Source organism: Grampus griseus (genome assembly GCF_964374135.1).
Source record: "Grampus griseus genome assembly, chromosome: 6".
In the NCBI taxonomy this organism is placed as follows: domain Eukaryota; kingdom Metazoa; phylum Chordata; class Mammalia; order Artiodactyla; family Delphinidae; genus Grampus; species Grampus griseus.
In genome coordinates, this window is record NC_139000.1 from 25917678 (window position 1) to 25935682 (window position 18005).

Sequence of the window (18005 nt, forward strand, 5' to 3'; positions counted from 1 at the left end):
CACAAACCCGCGTGCCCTGCATCAGCAGGCGGACTCCCAACCACTGCGCCACCAGGGAAGCCCTAAACCTCCACTCTTGCTTTTACCCTGCTGAGATGGTTACTTTCCTGCCACCCCGAAAATTACTAAGTGGTTTCATGTGAAGTGAGACCAGCATCTGAAGTCCCGCATTCAAGCCTCCTTTTCACCACTGATGACCCCCAAAGTGTGCATTTCCAAGAAAGCCTTGAAGAGACCCACACAAAACCTTGAATGAGGCAACATACTATAGCCCAAAGCAGAAGAGAAGCACAAAGAAGTCAGAGGACCCAAACGAGAACACCAGTCAATTCCACACCCCTCAGACCATGACCTGTTAGCTACAGGATAATGCTGGGTATGAATAATGGTGTTTACTGAAATAATAAATATATGTCATATTGTACACTACTGCTCTCCTTATTCCATTTCTCAGTTTTTCAGTGCAAACCTGGCTATATGAACCTTGGTGGGTGGTTATAAGTAGCATAACCTGAGAGAGAACTCAAATCCAGGTATCTGGTTAGTACACACTACCTTTTACCCTATAAAATAAAATAAAACACTCCATCTAGAACAGACGAGTCAAGAGTCTTCTGGAAAATGATTTGGCTTTCTCCAAGCCAAGCCACTCTCTGTAGCTAAGACCAAGTCATAGACACCAACGGTTCAAGGTGTGTGTACAACTGGATTACGATGCTCCCACCCTCTCTCTCTGGATGCTTCCTTCCTGCAAACCAGCGAGCACAGAAGACCAGTCTGCTTGGTCAGCTCCAAGAATATACACTTCAGCTCAATGCCCTGGAGTCCGTGTGTAGCCTGTGGCACTTTTTTAAAGTCTTTCCCACAGGCCAAATCACTTACCCAACTCCCACTGGTAAAGTGTTTTTGACAAGGCTGAGATCTATGGGGAAAACTCCCCAGGACAGTGTCCCGAGTGAATAATTTACAATATACACCAGTTAGAAAAGAGTGGTTTGAACCCCGAAGCCTCTTACTCCATGAACTTTAGTAAAATGTTCTGGAAGATATAAAAATACTAACAGATAGAGAAGAGCCCATATAGCTAATCTGCCATCCCCTCCCCCACCCCCAGTGGGCTTAAGGCATCCTGAAGGCTTCCGTAGTTTTACTCCATTAAGCCAGTTCAACGGGACCCAACCTTCAGGAAACAGTAGAGACATGGCTGTATTTCCACAGGGGATGAGGACACGACAAAAGTGAAGGACTCGGGTTCTGGGCAGTTAATAAGAAGCTAATAAGGGAAGGGAAGCTAATAAGGGAAGGGAAGCAAATAAATGAGACAGAAGAATTCTAGCTGATTGAAAAATTTTAAACTAGAATTCAACTAGAATTCTAAACACCCTAGCTGAGGAAACTCAGCAGGGAGACGGGATCTCTAGAAGAATCTCTGACAGTATCGCTAGCTATTCTAAAGCTATTGGTTTCCCAATTTTCCTTTGCTTGTTGTAAGTTCCTCAAAGGCTGACAACACCTCTGAGAGGGCCACAGGCTGCTGCAGAGTCGGGCTCCTCAGAGGACTGGGGACATCCTGGGAGGAGGCCGCCCAGACCCTGCCACACTGCCTTTCTTACTCATGCCTCTTTCCTCTCTTCGTTGAGTTCTGATTAGCCACCTGTGGGCATCCTCCATCACATGCCAAGTAGAAAAGAGCAGAAGAGAGAGGGAGGCAGCATCCTGTGAGTGACAAGGATGTAGGCTTTTGTTCTGGAGTCAAATTCTTAGTGAATGGGCTCTGTGGCCTTGAGCAGGACACTGGGTTTTGAGTCTCTGTGGCTTCATCCGACACTGAGGGTGACAACATCTACCCTTTGGGACTGCCCTGAAGATTAAATGAGATGATGAATATACCAGGCTTATTAGTACAGAGACTGGTACGTAAGGGATGTTCATGAGACGAGCACGATGAGATGGGATGATAGAGTGATGGAGATCAACACAACTCCTGGACACTCATGACCCACGGTCATTTCTTATCTGGGATGTGGAAATGCATCTAAGGGCATCTCATGAGAAATCTCACACATCCTGAGGTCTCTGTGTCCCTTTGAACGTCCCCAAGACTATCACTTTATTTTAGTTGGAAATTATCTTCAGGAGATGTACCAATTCTTGCATTTCCATTAGAAAGTCCAGGTAATTTAGAAATTTCTCTAGAAAACAGAACCTGTGAGTAGCAAGAATCTGTCAGTAGGTATGTGTTAGCTGCACGAATCAACTATGACATGCGTGACATGGTACTTGGTATTATTTTGCCTTTGGGCCATTCTTTTATTTTTTTAATTAGGTCAAAATAAAACTGAATACACAACCATCTCAAGAGAACCTTATTCTCATGTGTATGGAGCAACAGACTTAAAAATTTCACTCACTGAAGACTATTAAATTTCAAACTCAGGGAACCAGTGCACCGCGAACACCAACTCACCAGCATGAGCTTTGAGGATGTGTGTCTTCAGCCGGCTGTTGTAGGAGGACTTGAAGGAGCAGAGCTTGCATCGGAAAGGTTTATGGTGTCCGTGGTGGGTTTGCATATGGCGATCCAAACTTGATGCAGAAGAAGAGAAAAGGAAATGACAATATTAAAAATTGCATCCAACATTTTCTCATTGCCCTTTTCCAGAAATCCCATTTCTAAGCTGTTCAAAGTCATTTTGTTACTTTCCAAGGATGGTGCTTACAGGAGGGAAAAAACAAACAAACGCAAACTGGCAAGAGTTGGAGAAGCTAAAGGAAAGAAGAGATCAAAATTTTTTTTGGCTTGAGAGACATGGCAATGGAAACAGGTCTTGGTAGACTTATTTTCCCTTCTCTAAAGCACTGTGAAGTAGAAGAGGGCATCTAAAAGGAAAAGGTAAAATATGGACAAATTTAAGTTTTCTGAAAAGTCAATGAGGTGCCTATCAAAGAGTCCTTGAACTTACACCATAAAAAAAAAAAAAGAGAATTAGAGAAATTTTGCATGTAAAAAAGGCTGACTTCCTTCTTAAACCTTAATTCCGCTGTGAACACTTGAGCAGGGCACTTGCAATGGGCTATTTTCAAGGTCTTTCTAAATATGGAGGTCCACTGCAGGTGTGTTTACAGGAAATCATGTGATCCAAAGGCTGGCCATGCCTTCTGATAAAACCATGTTTGCTGTACATCCGTATTCCAGAAGCAACTTATAAAGAAATGATTTAATTATAATTTCCCAGTATTTCATAATAATTACTACTCTAAAAAAAATAATAAATCTACCCAACGAGGTGTGGGAAGATGTTCTAATTTAATTTGTATCAATGCCCCGGAGAACTAGATTCCATTCTAAATAACTCATATGGGAACAGTACTGCTTACCATTTAAATATATAATGTTCTCCCAAGCCCCAAAGCAGCCCTTTCCACACTGCCTAAGGACACCTCCCGCTGAATGTCCTTCAGCTATCTTAAACTCAACCAGCCTGAAACAAACACGTCAGTTTTTTTAAATCCCAAACAAATTCTCTTCTTCATTCCCTTCTTTGTAGAAAGAACACTTCCAAGCTGTCAGTCAACCGGCCTGGAAACCTCCGTGCCATTTGTACTGTACTCTGTCCCTCTTCCCCTCCGGTAAGCCAATTTTCCCAAGACATGAAGATCCTCCTTCCCTCAACTGTTCCCAAGTTCCATTCTAACTTCGTGGATCAGCTACTATCACTGCCTCCTAATTGGTCTCCCCCATCTTTTTTCCAACTCAAAAGCACAAGCGATGGAGTCAGACTGCCTGAGATCAAATGCTAGCTATTACTCATAAGCCGAGTGGCCTTGGGCAAGTTCCATAACCCCTCTACATCAAAAGGCCTCACTTCCCTTATCCAGGAAAGGGAGATGATAATGGGACCATACCTCATAGGGCTGTTCTGAGAATAAAATGAGGTAATACTTGAAGGCACGTAGCACAGCGCCTGGCACACAGTGAGGCTCAATAAATGTTAGTGATTAAGATGCCTTTACTCGTTTCAGAGTCTTCCTTTTACCAGTAATGTATATTACAAAGCACTAATTCTGCATTCAAAGACCCCCCAAATGCAGTCTCTACTCAGGTATTCAGACTTTACCTTCTACTATTCCTTTACATATCACTTAAAAATTAGTCCAACTAGACCGCCAACTGGTCCCTCCTAAGCATCGATCTCTTCCTCAGGGCCCTACTCACTCATCGTTTCCTCCACATTGCATGTTCTTTCCAAACTTGGCAGGTCCTGTCTTCCTACTTTAAGACTTGGCTCCAGTGCTCCCTGTTCCATAAAACCTTCCCGATTCTTCCAAAGTAGATGTACCATCTCCCTTCTTTGAAACTTCACTGCATTTTATTGATACATTTTTTTTAAAGACATGTGCCTTGTTTTGCCAAGTCATTTGCGTGCTTGCTTTACTTACAACCCGACTAGACCCTAAGTTCCCTGAGATCACCGACCATGTCCTATTCATCTTTATATTCCCCCAAAGCCTCAACAACAGGGCATATTCATTTATTCACAACGATCTATTGAGGTTGTGTGTGTCAGAAAACGTTGAGAGTTGCTGTCCGACAAATACTTATCGAACGGATGAGAACTACACAAGTTTGAGGCCAGGGCATGAATCTGATGACAAAGATTGGATACTAGGCTCTGTATAATCATAAAAGAGTTTGCAACCCATCCTAACCTCTGTGGAAGCATCACCTCTTCCTGCCTTTCAACAGACACTAACTAGCACTTTATCTTTTTTAAGAAGCAAACAGCCCATCACTTATTTTCAATTATGATAAAAATAAACAGCGTGTCAGTCTCACCATCAGTCACCTTCATCCAAGACTGTAGAACACGTTATTGAAAAATTTCTCTCTCACACAGTTGCGAGAGAAAGGCAACAAAAGGTTGTTTCTTCTCAGAACCATCCCTCTTCCTATCGCCCCGAAAAGCCTCACACAAAAACCCAAATTTTCAATTTCAAAGCTGTGCCGGGTAGCAGGAAGCTCCGTCTCCTCAACCCACCCTGCGCCTCAAGCATCTCTCTGGCATCGATAAACTTCTTTACCATTCCAGGTCTTTTTAAAAATGCCAAGCAATGACCCTTTGGTCATATGGGTTAAAAAGTCCTAATTTTACCTCCTTAGCTGCTTAAAATTTCCCAAATGGAACTTTACTTCCTCAAATGACGACTAGGTTCTGGATGAATGTTCGACAGATGCACCAGTAAACGCATCTACTCTCTGGTCTTTCCTTGTGTAAGTCATAGCAACACCTCCAAAATTATCTTTTAAGAAAAGGTCCAATTTAGAAAACTCTCATTCAAAGAGATACATGCACCCCAATGTTCATAGCAGCTCTATTTACAATAGCCAAGACATGGAAGCAACCTAAGTGTGCATCAAGAGATGAATGGATGAAGAAGATGTGGCACATATGTACAATGGAATAGCACTAGGTCATAAAAAAGAATGAAATAATGTCATTTGCTGCAACAGGGATGCAACTAGAGATGATCATACTTAGTGAAGTAAGTCAGACACAGAAAGACAAACACCATATGATATCACTTGCATGTGGAATCTAAAAAAAATGATACAGATGCACTTATTTACAAAACGGAAATAGACTTACAGACATAGAAAACAAACTTACGGTTACCAAAGGGGATAGTGGGGGCCAGGGAGACCAAATTAGGAGTTTGGGATTAACAGATACACACTACTTCAGGGGTCCCCCAAGCAGGCCGCACAGCAGAAAGTGAGCGGCGGGGGAGCGAGTGAAGCGAGCTTTATCCGCCGCTCCCCATCGCTCACATTACCGTCTGAACCGACCCCCCGCCCCGTGGAAAAAACCGTCTTCCAAGAAACTGGTCCCTGGTGCCAAAAAGGTTGGGGATCACTGCACGACTTTATATAAAATAGGTAAACAACAAGGACCTACTGTATAGCACAGGGAACTATACTCGATATTTTGTAATAACCTGTAACGGAAAAGAGTCTGAAAAAGAATGCGTGTATGTATTGTGTTTGTGTGTGTGTGTGTGTGTGTGTGTGTATAACTGAATCACTCTGCCGTACGCTTAAAATTAACACAACCTTGTAAATTAACTATACTTCAATTTTTTTTCTAAATGCCCGATTTCGCCAAATCTGATGTCAGGCAAACAATCTCCTGTTCTCAGCCCCATTTGACAGGTGGGGCGACAGAGGCTCAAGGTAACACAGCCAACTGAACGGCAGGCCTGAACCATGAGCGGGGCCTTCAGACGCCTCCAAGCGCTCCCGCCTTCCACCTCCTCCAGTTACCACTTGCACCCACTCGGTGAACACTTACTTGTGCCTGAAAGCAGAAACAAAGGAGCAATACTGGCAGCTGTACTTGTCCTCGCGGGTAAACATGGCCAGGGCCAGATGGCTCCTCTCATGAGAACGCAGCCCCTGCATGGACATCAGGACTCTGTCACATTGACTACAATGGTATCCCCCCGGCCGGGTTTCATCCTCCAACATTCCATCAAGCAAGCAGTGTTCACCATCCACCCGGTCCGCCAGGGCGCCACTGGCATCTTTGGCTGCTTCCAGTCCATCCAGGAACAAGTGGGAAGGGTCTTCAGCCTCCTGCTAAGAGAACCACACACACACACATGCCCCACCAACAAAATAAATATCCATCATCATTGCTCCCAGCTCTCCTCCTCTCCCTTCATTCTCCCAAACTCCTGTTAAGCATTTCCTGTTAAGGCTTCCTCCCCTGCCTCTCCAGCTCCCCCTAGAGGGAGGGCAAACCCAACTGCCATCCTTCATGCAGTGGTGGTGACGTGAGGGCAACATATCCGGACACAGGTTGCTACTGTCTGGGAAAGCTGAGGGAGCCGCTCTCCCACTTTGAAGACAGTTCACTCACTTACCTTCTATCTTAAAGAGAAAATTCAAATTGGGATCCTAGCGAAACTGATATAACGCAGGTTAGGGTTATGGCTCAGAGAAAGGAAGAGAGGAAGGAAGGGGAAAAAGGAGAATGGTGCGGTATGGGCACTTGGGAGCCTTGGAACACCCTCGGGAAATGAAGGAAACTGGAAGATCCAGCTCTCTGCCACCACGCTCATCCCCATCTCACAGGCGGTGACATCACCCCTTGACCGAAGGTTGCTGTACAATCAATTCAAAAAATTAAGAAGCAGCCTAGCCTGGCTTGGGGGGGCTCCTTCGGATTACCGATTACACGGGAAGAGCCGCTGTCTCCCTTGAGCAATTATGGGACGCAAGGCTGGGACACACCCTGGTGGCGGGCAAGAAGCTGACTGATGCTGTCCCCGTGCCACTCACTGCTGTGCCGCCAGCCACAAGGCTTCAGTCTTCAATGGGAAGAGCGGAAGCTTCGCCTCCATATGCCACATTGGCAAAACAGGACTCAAGAGCAAGAAGGGCCGATGACAGAAATGCATTCACGTATCCAGAGAGAGAGAGAGCAGAGCCCTGAACTGACTTCTCTGCTCAACACTAAGTGGTTAGCAATACCCTGGAAGGCAGGGATGGCAGCTGGGTCACTGAAACAGTGGCTCATTTTAGGGTTATCATCTTCAAACCAGGTGGCCTAATACTGGTCGGGGGCAGAGAGAAGGTGCTCGCCAGCAACACAGAGGGAGAGGGGATGGAGGAGACAAATCAGGTCAAAGGGCTCACAGGGCCAACTGTGACCTGGAGGCTTTCAGTTTTAGATTTAACGTTTCTGAACGCTCCTCCGGGGACCCAGGATAAGAAGTAAAAGACGGATTCTCCCGGGCTCTCTGCACCGTCGCCAGATGAGAACAGCAAGAAGTCAGGCAGTGGGAGGCGCAGAAGAGGATGGGAACAGAACCCACTGGACTCCTCTCAAGAGCCCGGGCCGCTTGCAAAAGCGAACACCTAACGGCACTAAACGCAACATAGAAGGGAGACCCAAGGCCTCCTGTACCGAGAGGCCCGGATCTTCTGTTTCCACCAGACTATCCGCGTGGAAGGGAACCAGATCGAAACGCAACCGGGTCGAAACACGGAAGATGAGGAGGATCCAACCTGTAAAGAAATCAAAACAAGCCAGACCGATCCCAGCATAACTCAGGAACGCCCACATGTGGGGTCGCCCTTTCCTGAGCGGCTCTGAGCAACGGCGTGAATTAGGAACTCGAAGGGCTCACACACAAGACTCCTCATCCAGACCTTCCCAGTGCTCACCTTCACGGCGGCTGACACGGCCGGGACACTGCCGTACTGGACGTGCTTGCGCAGGTGGTTGCAGATGGCCCGGAGCGTCGGATGCACTTCCACACAGAATTTACATTTGTAGCCCACCACCTTCCTCTCCTTGATCTTTGGCACCTCTTCTAAGTGACCAAAAGGCTGGTAAAATACAGTGGTAGCCATCAGTACTCCGAGCCCTCCCTCAACGCCGGCATTTATTCTTGCAGCTTACTAGCAGATTTTACGTTAAAGCAGATTAGCAGGTTAAAAACCAAGGGAGCTAACACGGCGAGCAGTTTTACATAACAGATTCGTCAGGGGCGAGGCGCGCTGCCCACTGCGCGCGCGCGGGAGAAGTCTCCAGAACCCAAACAGGTTATGACTTGTGAGGAGAGAAGATCTCGGTGCTGAAGTCTCATGGTCACTGCCACCAAGTTATCTGGTTTTCAAACCAATTTTTCAACTACACAGGTGAAACGTCGCATAGCTACGCCATTAGCGAACTTCTTGACCAAAAAAGAAAAAAAAAAAAGAAGGAAAAAAAAAAAAACTCTACTCCTGGAGACGTTAGGTTCCTGTAGCCGACACTGCAAACCAAGACGTGGCTGAGAAGCGCTAACGATACCAAGAGACGGCCCGCAACTGCCCTGGGAAAGAGAGCGAGCGTTGTCCTGTAACTAGGCCTCGGATAAGGCTACTTGGCAGAGAGAAATACAGAAAAGCCACCCGACCCTCCCCTGGGGAACCTTGGGAGGGGCGAGAGGGAGGGGGCCGGGGAGAAGGGTGAGCGTAGAACGCGGGGGGTGGGGGATAATCAAGCTCGAAATGTTTAATTGACTTATTGAGCTCTCTGGCAGGCTAAGTCACTAGGAAGCCCGTAGCGGTTTGGCTGGCAGCGAAGACGTGCATGTGGGCACCAGTGATGAGAGGCCTCCTGGGGGAAGGGAAAGCAAAACATATCCTTACCCTCTCTTGTTTGAAATCTGCAAAAGCACCATCTGCATATTTCTGCTTGCTCAAAAGCTGTTTCCTCCTCTCCTGACGTTTGGCACGCTTCTGGAATTCCTCATTGTGAATGCTCAAGTGTGAGGTCAGCTCCGCCGTGCTTTGCAGTTTGCTATCGCAGTGCTTGCACTGGTAGGCGGAGCTCTGCGGGCGGGGGCCGCCGCCCAGGATGACGAAGTCCCTCTTGAGGTCCCGGCTGTGGTGGTCCGTGTAATGCATGCACAGCAGCTCCGCCGTGCTGAAGGACAGCTTGAAGCACTTGATGCAGCGGAACGGGAGCCACTCGATTTCCTGCCCTTCGCTCCCCTCCACCTCGGCTTTCTCGAAGCCGCCTCTCTCCTCCTCTTCCATCAGCACCGGCTTCTCGTGCTCGTCGGCGTAGACGGCGGTGAAGTAGCCCCCCAACTTGCTGGCGTGCTGCTTCTTGGGGAACACCCCCGGGTGACGCTTCATGTAGTGGGACACGATGCCCTTCTTGCTGAAGGACTGGAAGGGGCACAGGGAGCACTTCTTCTTCTCCACGGCGCGCCGGAGCTCCTCGCTGAGCTGCGGGGAGTCGTCCTTGGGCGGCGACGGGATGATCACCTTGTTGGGCTTGTCGCTGATGGTCCTGGAGGCCGCCAGGCAGTGGGTGTAGTAGGCGTCGATGTCGTGGCGCTTCTGGTAGTGGGCAGCCAGCCCTTTGCGGATGGGGTTGGTGTAGGCACACAGGGCGCACTTGAAGAGGTTGTTCTTGCCCTCAGGCTGGGCGCGTACGTTGTTGTGCTTGATGCGGTAGTGCCGGGCTATGCCCTTCCGCGTGGAGCAGAAGTACTTGCAGAGCTGGCACCGGAACACAGTGTGAGACACCAGGTGCGAGGTAGCGAAGTGAGACGTGGACACGGGCTCCTCTCCCACCTCGTCCTCGGTCACGGAGACTTGGGAGGGGCTCACTTCAGTGGTTATCTCGGGCTCGAGGGTCACGGGCAGCTTCGGGGGAGACTGGGAAAAGACATCGAACTCAGGCTGGTTGTGATACTTCTCGTAGTGGATTTTGAGCTTCTCCAAAGTGCCGTGCGTGTAGGGACACAGTTTGCAGCGGTAGGCGCCGTACCCTTGCTTGAAGATCCTGCTCGTCTCCTCCACGTCGTTCTGGGCTATGTCGGCGGACTGCTCCACGTCGTGCACGAAGTCCTCGGCAGTCACCTTGATGGACGGGTGTCGCTTCTGGTAGTGGGTCAGGACGCCGTGGATGCGGGTGTTGATGTAGGGGCAATGCCTGCATTTGTAGACAGCGCCCGGGTTGATGTCGATATCCTGGGCAAAGTCAGCAGCCTTCACTTTCATGCCTGGGTGCTTCTTCCCGTAATGGGTCAGAAGGCCGTGCAGGTTGTTATACTCAGACTGGCACACGGTGCACTGGTACGGGGTGGAGGAGATGGCGGGGTTGGCTGACGCTAGCTGGAGGCTCTTCTCTGGGGAAAGCCTGGCGTCCTCGGGGCAGTCAGCTTCCTGCTCGGGCAGTGGGGCCGGCATACTGTTTTCACAATTCACGGGGCCCACGAGCTCTTCAGGCGCAGGGATGGGATTCTCGACAGCATCTTTCTCCTTGATGATATCCAGCAGCACGGACTCGTCCCCATTCATGGCCCAGGGGTGGAACGCTTGGTAGTGATTGGTGATGTCCCAGATGGAGACGGCCTCAAAAACACAGTCTCGGCATCTGTACGTTTTGGCTTCAGCTGGCATCGTGAGAGAGGGAGGGGATGGGTCTGGCCCAGCCCAGAGCTTGGTGGCCATGTACGTATAATCAACGTAATGCTCGGGATGCCTCCTCTGGTAATGGAGGAGCAAACCGTTGGGATCTGTGTGGGAATAGATGCACCACTCGCAGTGGTAGCCAGCTTCTATCAAGCCATCTAGAAATGCCCACCGCATGATGGACGTGACCGTGGCCTTCAGGGCAGGGTGGTCTTTCTTGATATGCTTCCTCAGTGCGTAAAAGTAGGGGGAGGTGTACGAGCACTGACGACACTTGAGCGCCCGGAGTTTCGTTCTGTCCCGCTCCACGTTCGAGGGGGGGACCAGCACGCAACCGGCAGGCTTTTTCTGGTTACGGTCGCAGAGGCTTCGGATGGTGGCCGTGTGCTGCCGGATCACGTCCGCGTTGGCCTTGAAGTCTCGGTGCTTCTTCTGATAATGGATGAGGACACCTTTGACCGTGCGGTTCCCGTAATCACAGTGCTGGCAGAAGAACATCTCACTCTCCGCAGGAGGGCCGTCTCTCTCGGAGCCGCTCCGGCTGAGCTGCTGCCTGGGGGCCGGTGCCCGGGGGGAGCCTTGGGGCCCATCGGCCCCTCGCGTCATTGCGGCTGTGGGAGGAGCCTGTCTGATATATTTGGCGGTAACCTTTATCTCTGGGTGTCTTTTCTGGTAGTGGACAAGGACTCCCACAACTGACCGATTGCTGTAGGAGCAGTGTTTGCAGTAGTAAAGCTCGGTACCGAGGTCTGGTGGCGGGGGCGGTGGGGGGGGTGGGGAACCCATGGCGGATATTTTGGGAGACACTGGAGCACCCACCTCAAATGACAACCGAGAAAGGGCAGAGCCCCTGTCCACAGACACCATTCGCATGGTTTTCTGGATCCTAAAGTAGGAGGCCTTTTCTTCCGGGTGTTTCTTCTGATAATGAACCAACACAGAGTGCATGTTGGGGCTCGCGAAGGAGCAAACGTCACAATCGTACACGACGACGGTGCTGACCGAGGGGTCCTTCTGATTTTCACATTCTGGAGGAAAGGTCTTGGAAGGGGTGTTCTTAGGGAACGGAGCCGGCACCCCGCCGCCACGGGCCACGGCAGCGGACGCGGCCATGTTCTTGGGAGCCGAATTCAGGATCTCCCTCAGCGTCTGGGACTCCGTGTTCGGCCCCTCCTGCTGCTCCACCACGTAGCTCGAAAATATCATCGCATTGTTAATCTTGACGGTGGGGTGCATTCTCTGGTAGTGCGGCATCAGGCTTCGGACGTTGGGGCTCGTGTAGGAACAAAACCGACACCGGTAGATCAGGTCCGAGTGGTCGAAGTTGAGGACGTTCATGGCTTCTGGGTGGTGTTCGCCGTAATGCTGCTGCAGGTCTTCGAAGTTGGTGTAATCGATGTAGCATTCCAGGCACCTGTACACTGCGCTGTGATCGTTGGGGTCCAAGATGTACCTGAAGCTGAATTTAATGTACGGGTGCATGCGCTGGTAGTGGGTGCTGACGCTCCGGGCAGATTTGTTGTTAAAGTCACAGTGTTTGCAATAATAAAGCCTTCCCGAGTCGCTAAAGTCCGCATTTTCATTACCGTGCTCAGTTCCGTAGATAGGAGTCTGGGTGTTGAGCAGAGCAGCGCTGGAAACCTGGTGATCTTTCATGTTCGTGGAGGAGCCATAATAATCCTCTTCATCTTCAGAAAGGGTGAGCTCTATCTCAGCCCCGTTGGTGGCGTTGTAATCGTGGGTGACAGTTCTGAAGCTGGGCTCCTTCTGGGGCTCAGGGGCATCTCTCGCCCAGATCTGCTGCGCTGAGAAGGACGTGGGCACCTCCAGGACGGGCTCCGGTGGCTCTTCTTCCCGGTCCAGCTCCACCTCGATCTCCACCTCGTTGTCTTCCTCCTCCTCCTCGTCATCCTCCACGTTGATCACCGCATCTTCCTGCTGTTTGGTTTGGTTAATTCTGCTCTGCAGGTTGCTTGCGATCTCGTCAATCCGGGTCCTCTTCTTCACGGGCGATAAGTCGAGAGGAAAGTCATTAGCGAGTTTCCTAGAGGCCTTAGCTACAAAATTGTTCTTGGAGGACAGCCCAAGAATTGAGGTCTGACTTTTCTTCACAGTGTTGCTGGAAGAGGGGTGGCTGTCTGTCTCGCCGTCCGCTGGCAGGCTGGAGGGCTGCCCCTCGAATTTTGGCAAGTTGTCGCAGAAGGAGTGTTTGTGCTGCTGATGCACCCTCAGCCCTTTCAGAGTCGTGGTGGAGTAATTACACATGGTGCACTTGTAGGGGTGCAGGGGCGGGGCCTGCGCGGGCGGCGGGGGCGGGGGCGGCACCTGATGGGGCGGCTGCAGCTGCGGCGGCTGAGGCTGTGACGGAGGCGGGGGCGGCGGGGGCGGCGGGGGCGGCTGTTGCTGCTGCAGGGGCTCCAGCACGACCCCCGACTTTCTCCCATTGATGCTCGAGCTCTCGTAAGACACGACACCTTCGTGCAGCGGAGAAGCGATGCTTTCACTCTGGGAATTCACAGCATCCCAGTCTGACGTTGTACCCGTGTGACACTGTTTGTGAGCCCCAAGTTTTAACGAGCTCTTGCAAGTAAATGGACATTCATCACATTTGTAGACGGCTGTCTTTCCGGATAAGTGGATGTTTTCTATGTGACGGGAGATGCTACGTCGATGCATGGTGAGGAACGGACAAAAGGGGCACTGGAACCTGTTCATGAATCTTCTAAATGGGATCCCCTTGGTCTCCAATAATTTGTTGCCCTCTGAGCCCATCAGCTGCTCCGCGGACATGCCTGCTGTCTGATGATCCAGAGCAGTTAAGCCATTCTCACTGTCTATTTCATTTAACTCTTCGTCGGAACTAGAGTCATTCAGCATGCTGTTAGTTTCCAGGTCGGCAGAAGAATTGGTCATGTCAGTCATTCCGTAACGGGATCTCTCCGCCAAGCTGACGAGGCCAGAATTGTGAGGTGACTTCGGCTTCATCTGAGGGTAAGACATGGGCGAAAACTTGGAAGCGGAAGAAGAATTGGGTCTCATGATGGAGTTGCCGATGGAGCCCCTGAAGGTGGAGACGTTAGTGTTGGGTAGCTCCCGGCTGGCAGCATTCACAGACAGATAGGTGGAGTTAGAAGTGGGGCTGGGAGCGTTCTTGTTCTGCACATCAGGCAGATTAGTCCCTTCTTGCTGCTGCCTGAGACTGGACAGGATCTTGACCATGCTGCGGTGTTTCTTCATCATGTGGTCACACCAGCGTTCCCGGCGGGGGGTCTGATAGCTGCACCACTCACAGCAAAAGTTGCCTCGAGACTTGGTCAGAGGCTTGACCATAGATTCTAGGATGCTGCGCTCCACGACCTCCGCCGGCAGCTCCTTGCAGGGGTCCTGCAGGGACACGGGTGGGACCACTGGGTCTGGCATCGGAGCAGGGGCAGGGGGAGGAGCAGTGGTCTCCTTCAAATTGTTTTTGTGATACATCTTCTGATGCTTAATTATTCTTGCCCTCCTTGGTGACTTGTATGTGCAAAACTGGCAAGAGAAGACCTTTCCGAATCCCTCGTGCATCATGATATTATAATTTAAGGATCCTGGAACAGGAGGTCCCGCTGAACTCCCTTCAGCTTGAGCTCCGTGGACCTTCCTAGTGTGTTCAATGAGGAGGTTTTTTGACCTGAAGTAGCGTACGCAGAACTTGCATTGAAAAAACTTGCTTGTTGGTTTGGGATTAGAGGCAATATGCTGACCGTAATATCCTGGACTATGGCCATAGTAACTTCCGGTCCCCAATGCAGTTGCATTTTGACCTAAAGAGAAGGCATAAGGTAAGTGGGAAGAGAAAAGCATAGCAAAAGCGAGTCAAGAAATTCAATCATGCAAATCCATTTTCTTCTCAATTATCCTTCATTAATAAACATCACATTCAAAAAGCCTAACATCTCAAGATGAGGCCCTGAAGAGTATTAATGAAGCGTTAACGAACATAAACACGTTGCTTCTCACGGACGGAAGGCAGTGCTTGGCTTCAGGTGCAAGAGTCTCCACATCTCGATTCATGTGCCACAGAGCTATGAAAATGCAAGTTTCACAGACTGCAATATTCATTCTAGAACTTTCCAAGATACTACCCTGTGCTCCAAACTGAAGGGAAGCTAAGAAACAGAGGAAGCTGAAAGAACAATAACCTGGGCTACTCAAGAAGAGAAACATGATGCCCAAACCACAAAAATGGCTCACAAGTGGGAATTCCCTGGCGGTCCAGTGGTTAGGACTCAGCGTTTTTCCACTGCCGTGGCCCAGGTTCAATCCCTGGTCGGGGAACCTTTAAAGATCCCACAAGCCTTGCAGCGTGGCCAAAAAAAAAAAAAAAGAGGCTCGCAGAGAGCAAGAAACTCTGTGGGAACCATGCATGTCAGGAACCACGGCTACAGACTCCTCGGTACTGTATGCAGCCTGCTGCCTGTACTGGTTGCCTTAAGGGACCTTGCAGACAGCCCTTTCCAGTGGACATTCATGACTGGCATGTTGTGCCCAATCTAGGCTCCAGACAGGTATGTGCGGTGCCTTTGAAAAGCCCCAGGGCACAGTGGCCAGGGTCCACGCTGGCCAAGTCATAAGGTCCATCCGCACCAGGCTGCAGAACAAGGAGCATGTGATTAAGGCCCTCCACAGGGCCAAGTTCAAGTTCCCTGGCCACCAGAAGAGCCACATCTCCAAGAAGTGGGCATTTACTAAGTTTAATGCAGATGAATTTGAAAACAAGGTGGCAGAAAAGCAGCTCATCCCAGATGGCTGCGAGGTCAAATACATCCGTAATCCTGGCCCTCTGGGCAAGCGGCGGACCCTGCACTCAGAAGAGCCTTGGCACCGTCCCCTCCTTACTCACGCCAACCAATAAGTCCTACTCTCCTGTCCAAAAAAAAGAACCACGGCTACAGGCTCAAAATAGATGAGGGCAGTGAAATACATCAGATATGCCGAGCCCAGGACAGATTTACCTGATAAGTCCTCTGCAATCACAAATTCATCCTTTATAGACGAAAACTCCACCTCTGTCTGGTTACTGGCATTCATGGACCCAGAGCGCGGCTCGTTCGCATTGTCTTCGGCAACGTCCGTTGGCTGCAGAAATGCCGTGTGGACATCCTGGATATGCGCCTTGAGATCTTCGTAAGACGGGGCTCTAAAGTCACAGCCATCGCACTGAAGCACCTCCATCATCTGGGTCTACCCTCTCACATTAGGAACCTGCGGTGGCAGAAGGCAGACGAAACACCTTAAGGCCTGCGCTCATCGCGTACCCCAGGCTGCTGGGGCTACAAGTCCATTGATGGAAGAAATTCCAATATCGGCCATTTCCTCTCACTGGACTTTGCCAGATGGAACACTGGCCAAAGAAAGGAAATCAGACATAACAGGGATGGTGTCCTTGACTTCCTAACTTCAAAGAAGGGGGGAAAAACCAGGTAACCTTTTTCTAGCTTGATGTATCTGCAAGTGCTATGTGCCAAAGAAACCCCTAATACTTCAAAAGTTTTAGCAGTTTCTGAATTTCTTGACTGAATTCAGATTTCTTGGTAGGTTAATACTGACTTTGATTCCGGCTGGGACCAGTTTTATTTTTGAACCAGAATCTTCTCAGAAGTAAAGAGGTGGCCCATACAGAAGAAAGGACAAACTTCACTCTTCATTAGCTGTTTTAATACTGTAAAACATGGATGTTTTATCACCAAACGGTGAAACAGTACTGAATCTCTGAGTGGCAGTAGGAAGCGCTTCTGCTCTCTTAACTGATATTGCGGTACACCTCCTTCTTCCCTTCTTTAAACGGTTTATTTTTTTTTTTCATGAGCTAAATGGTTATTTGCTTTTTACTACCTACCAATTATAACCTAACAGCTTCTCCAATCTAATTAGGTCATAAAATATTTCTCAAGAGATTCTTAAACAACCAACTTTAGACGACAATCCAGTTTCTAGTTTCAGGTTGCACCTCGGTACCTCGATTTACACTAAGGCAACAGAAATGCACGTGGTTTGGAAGAAGGGCTTCTAAGGCAGGACTTTCCCTTTTTCTACTTCTCCCCTTTACAAATGTGGAGTGCATACTTGGCCATAACAAGCAGTGAACCTGATTCAGAATAAAGTAAAACTTGCCCGGCTGCCTCTGTCCTGCTATTTACTGTGTGATTGAAAGATACAGATAGCTTCACACGAACTCAATGGAGCGGCCCACCATTAAGAAGTTAAAAATGTATGAGAAGGCATACGCCTTCCTATCTTAAGTTGAGATACCCAGTTATTATCTTAATGACTGAGTTACTTCACTGAGCTCATAGCAAACTCTACTGAGTCACTGTAATCTAGAACCAGATGTCCAAGAACAAAAGCCACAAGCCAAATCTTTCGATACTTTGATCGTACAGCAACTTTCTATACTTTTATTGTAAAAGATCAATGATTTCTGCAGGAAGAATACAGTGGAGAAATCTGTCAATGCAGTGAAAGGAGCTATGGCAGGAGGATTTTCTCTGAAAGAATGCTCCTGTGAAAATAACTCCTGGCAAGTCCAGCTCTGGACAGCCTGAGCTTGCAGAGTGAGACACACAGAGATTTACCTTCTCCCCTTTCACCCAGCAATTTCTCCTTTTTTTCAATAAACCCTGAACTGTGCACCAGAGTCCCTGTCGGCTAACTCAGCCTCCATATTCCCAGCCACACCAGCTTTTCTGTCTCAGCACCAACCCAAATTGTGTGGAAGAGGTTGCTATCAGCTCTGGATCAAATTACAGCCGTCACCGAGGCCCCACCCCACTTCTCCTTTTCGCACAGCCCATTAGACCTGAACACAAATTTTTCCATAGTGCAGACGACTCCTGCATTTAGAACACTTCACGGCAAAAAGGCAGATCATCCAGTGTGCGCTCCCCATCCCCCCAGCTTAGTCCTTTCATCTCAGCCAAACAAGCCACAGCTCTGCTGAATGTGTTTATCACACTTTCAAGAGATAGGAGCTCCTGCGTCACTG

The 18005-nt window shown here is 49.4% G+C and overlaps 1 protein-coding gene across 3 annotated transcripts in view; it reads right to left on the minus strand.

Moving 5' to 3' along the window:
• Window positions 1–18005, minus strand: part of ZNF462 (zinc finger protein 462) — a 142589-nt gene that overhangs the window by 70463 nt on the left and 54121 nt on the right. For 2 of the 3 annotated variants that reach the window (XM_082656518.1, XM_082656517.1), the window contains 5 exons: window positions 15976–16225; window positions 9203–14784; window positions 8231–8395; window positions 6351–6637; window positions 2468–2586 (listed from right to left, as the gene is read on the minus strand). In XM_082656518.1, coding sequence (XP_082512644.1) covers window positions 2468–2586; window positions 6351–6637; window positions 8231–8395; window positions 9203–14784; window positions 15976–16198 — 6376 coding nt within the window. In that variant the 5' untranslated portion in view covers window positions 16199–16225. The remainder of the gene's footprint in view (window positions 1–2467; window positions 2587–6350; window positions 6638–8230; window positions 8396–9202; window positions 14785–15975; window positions 16226–18005) is intronic. The other variant, XM_082656519.1, reaches the window with a different exon arrangement.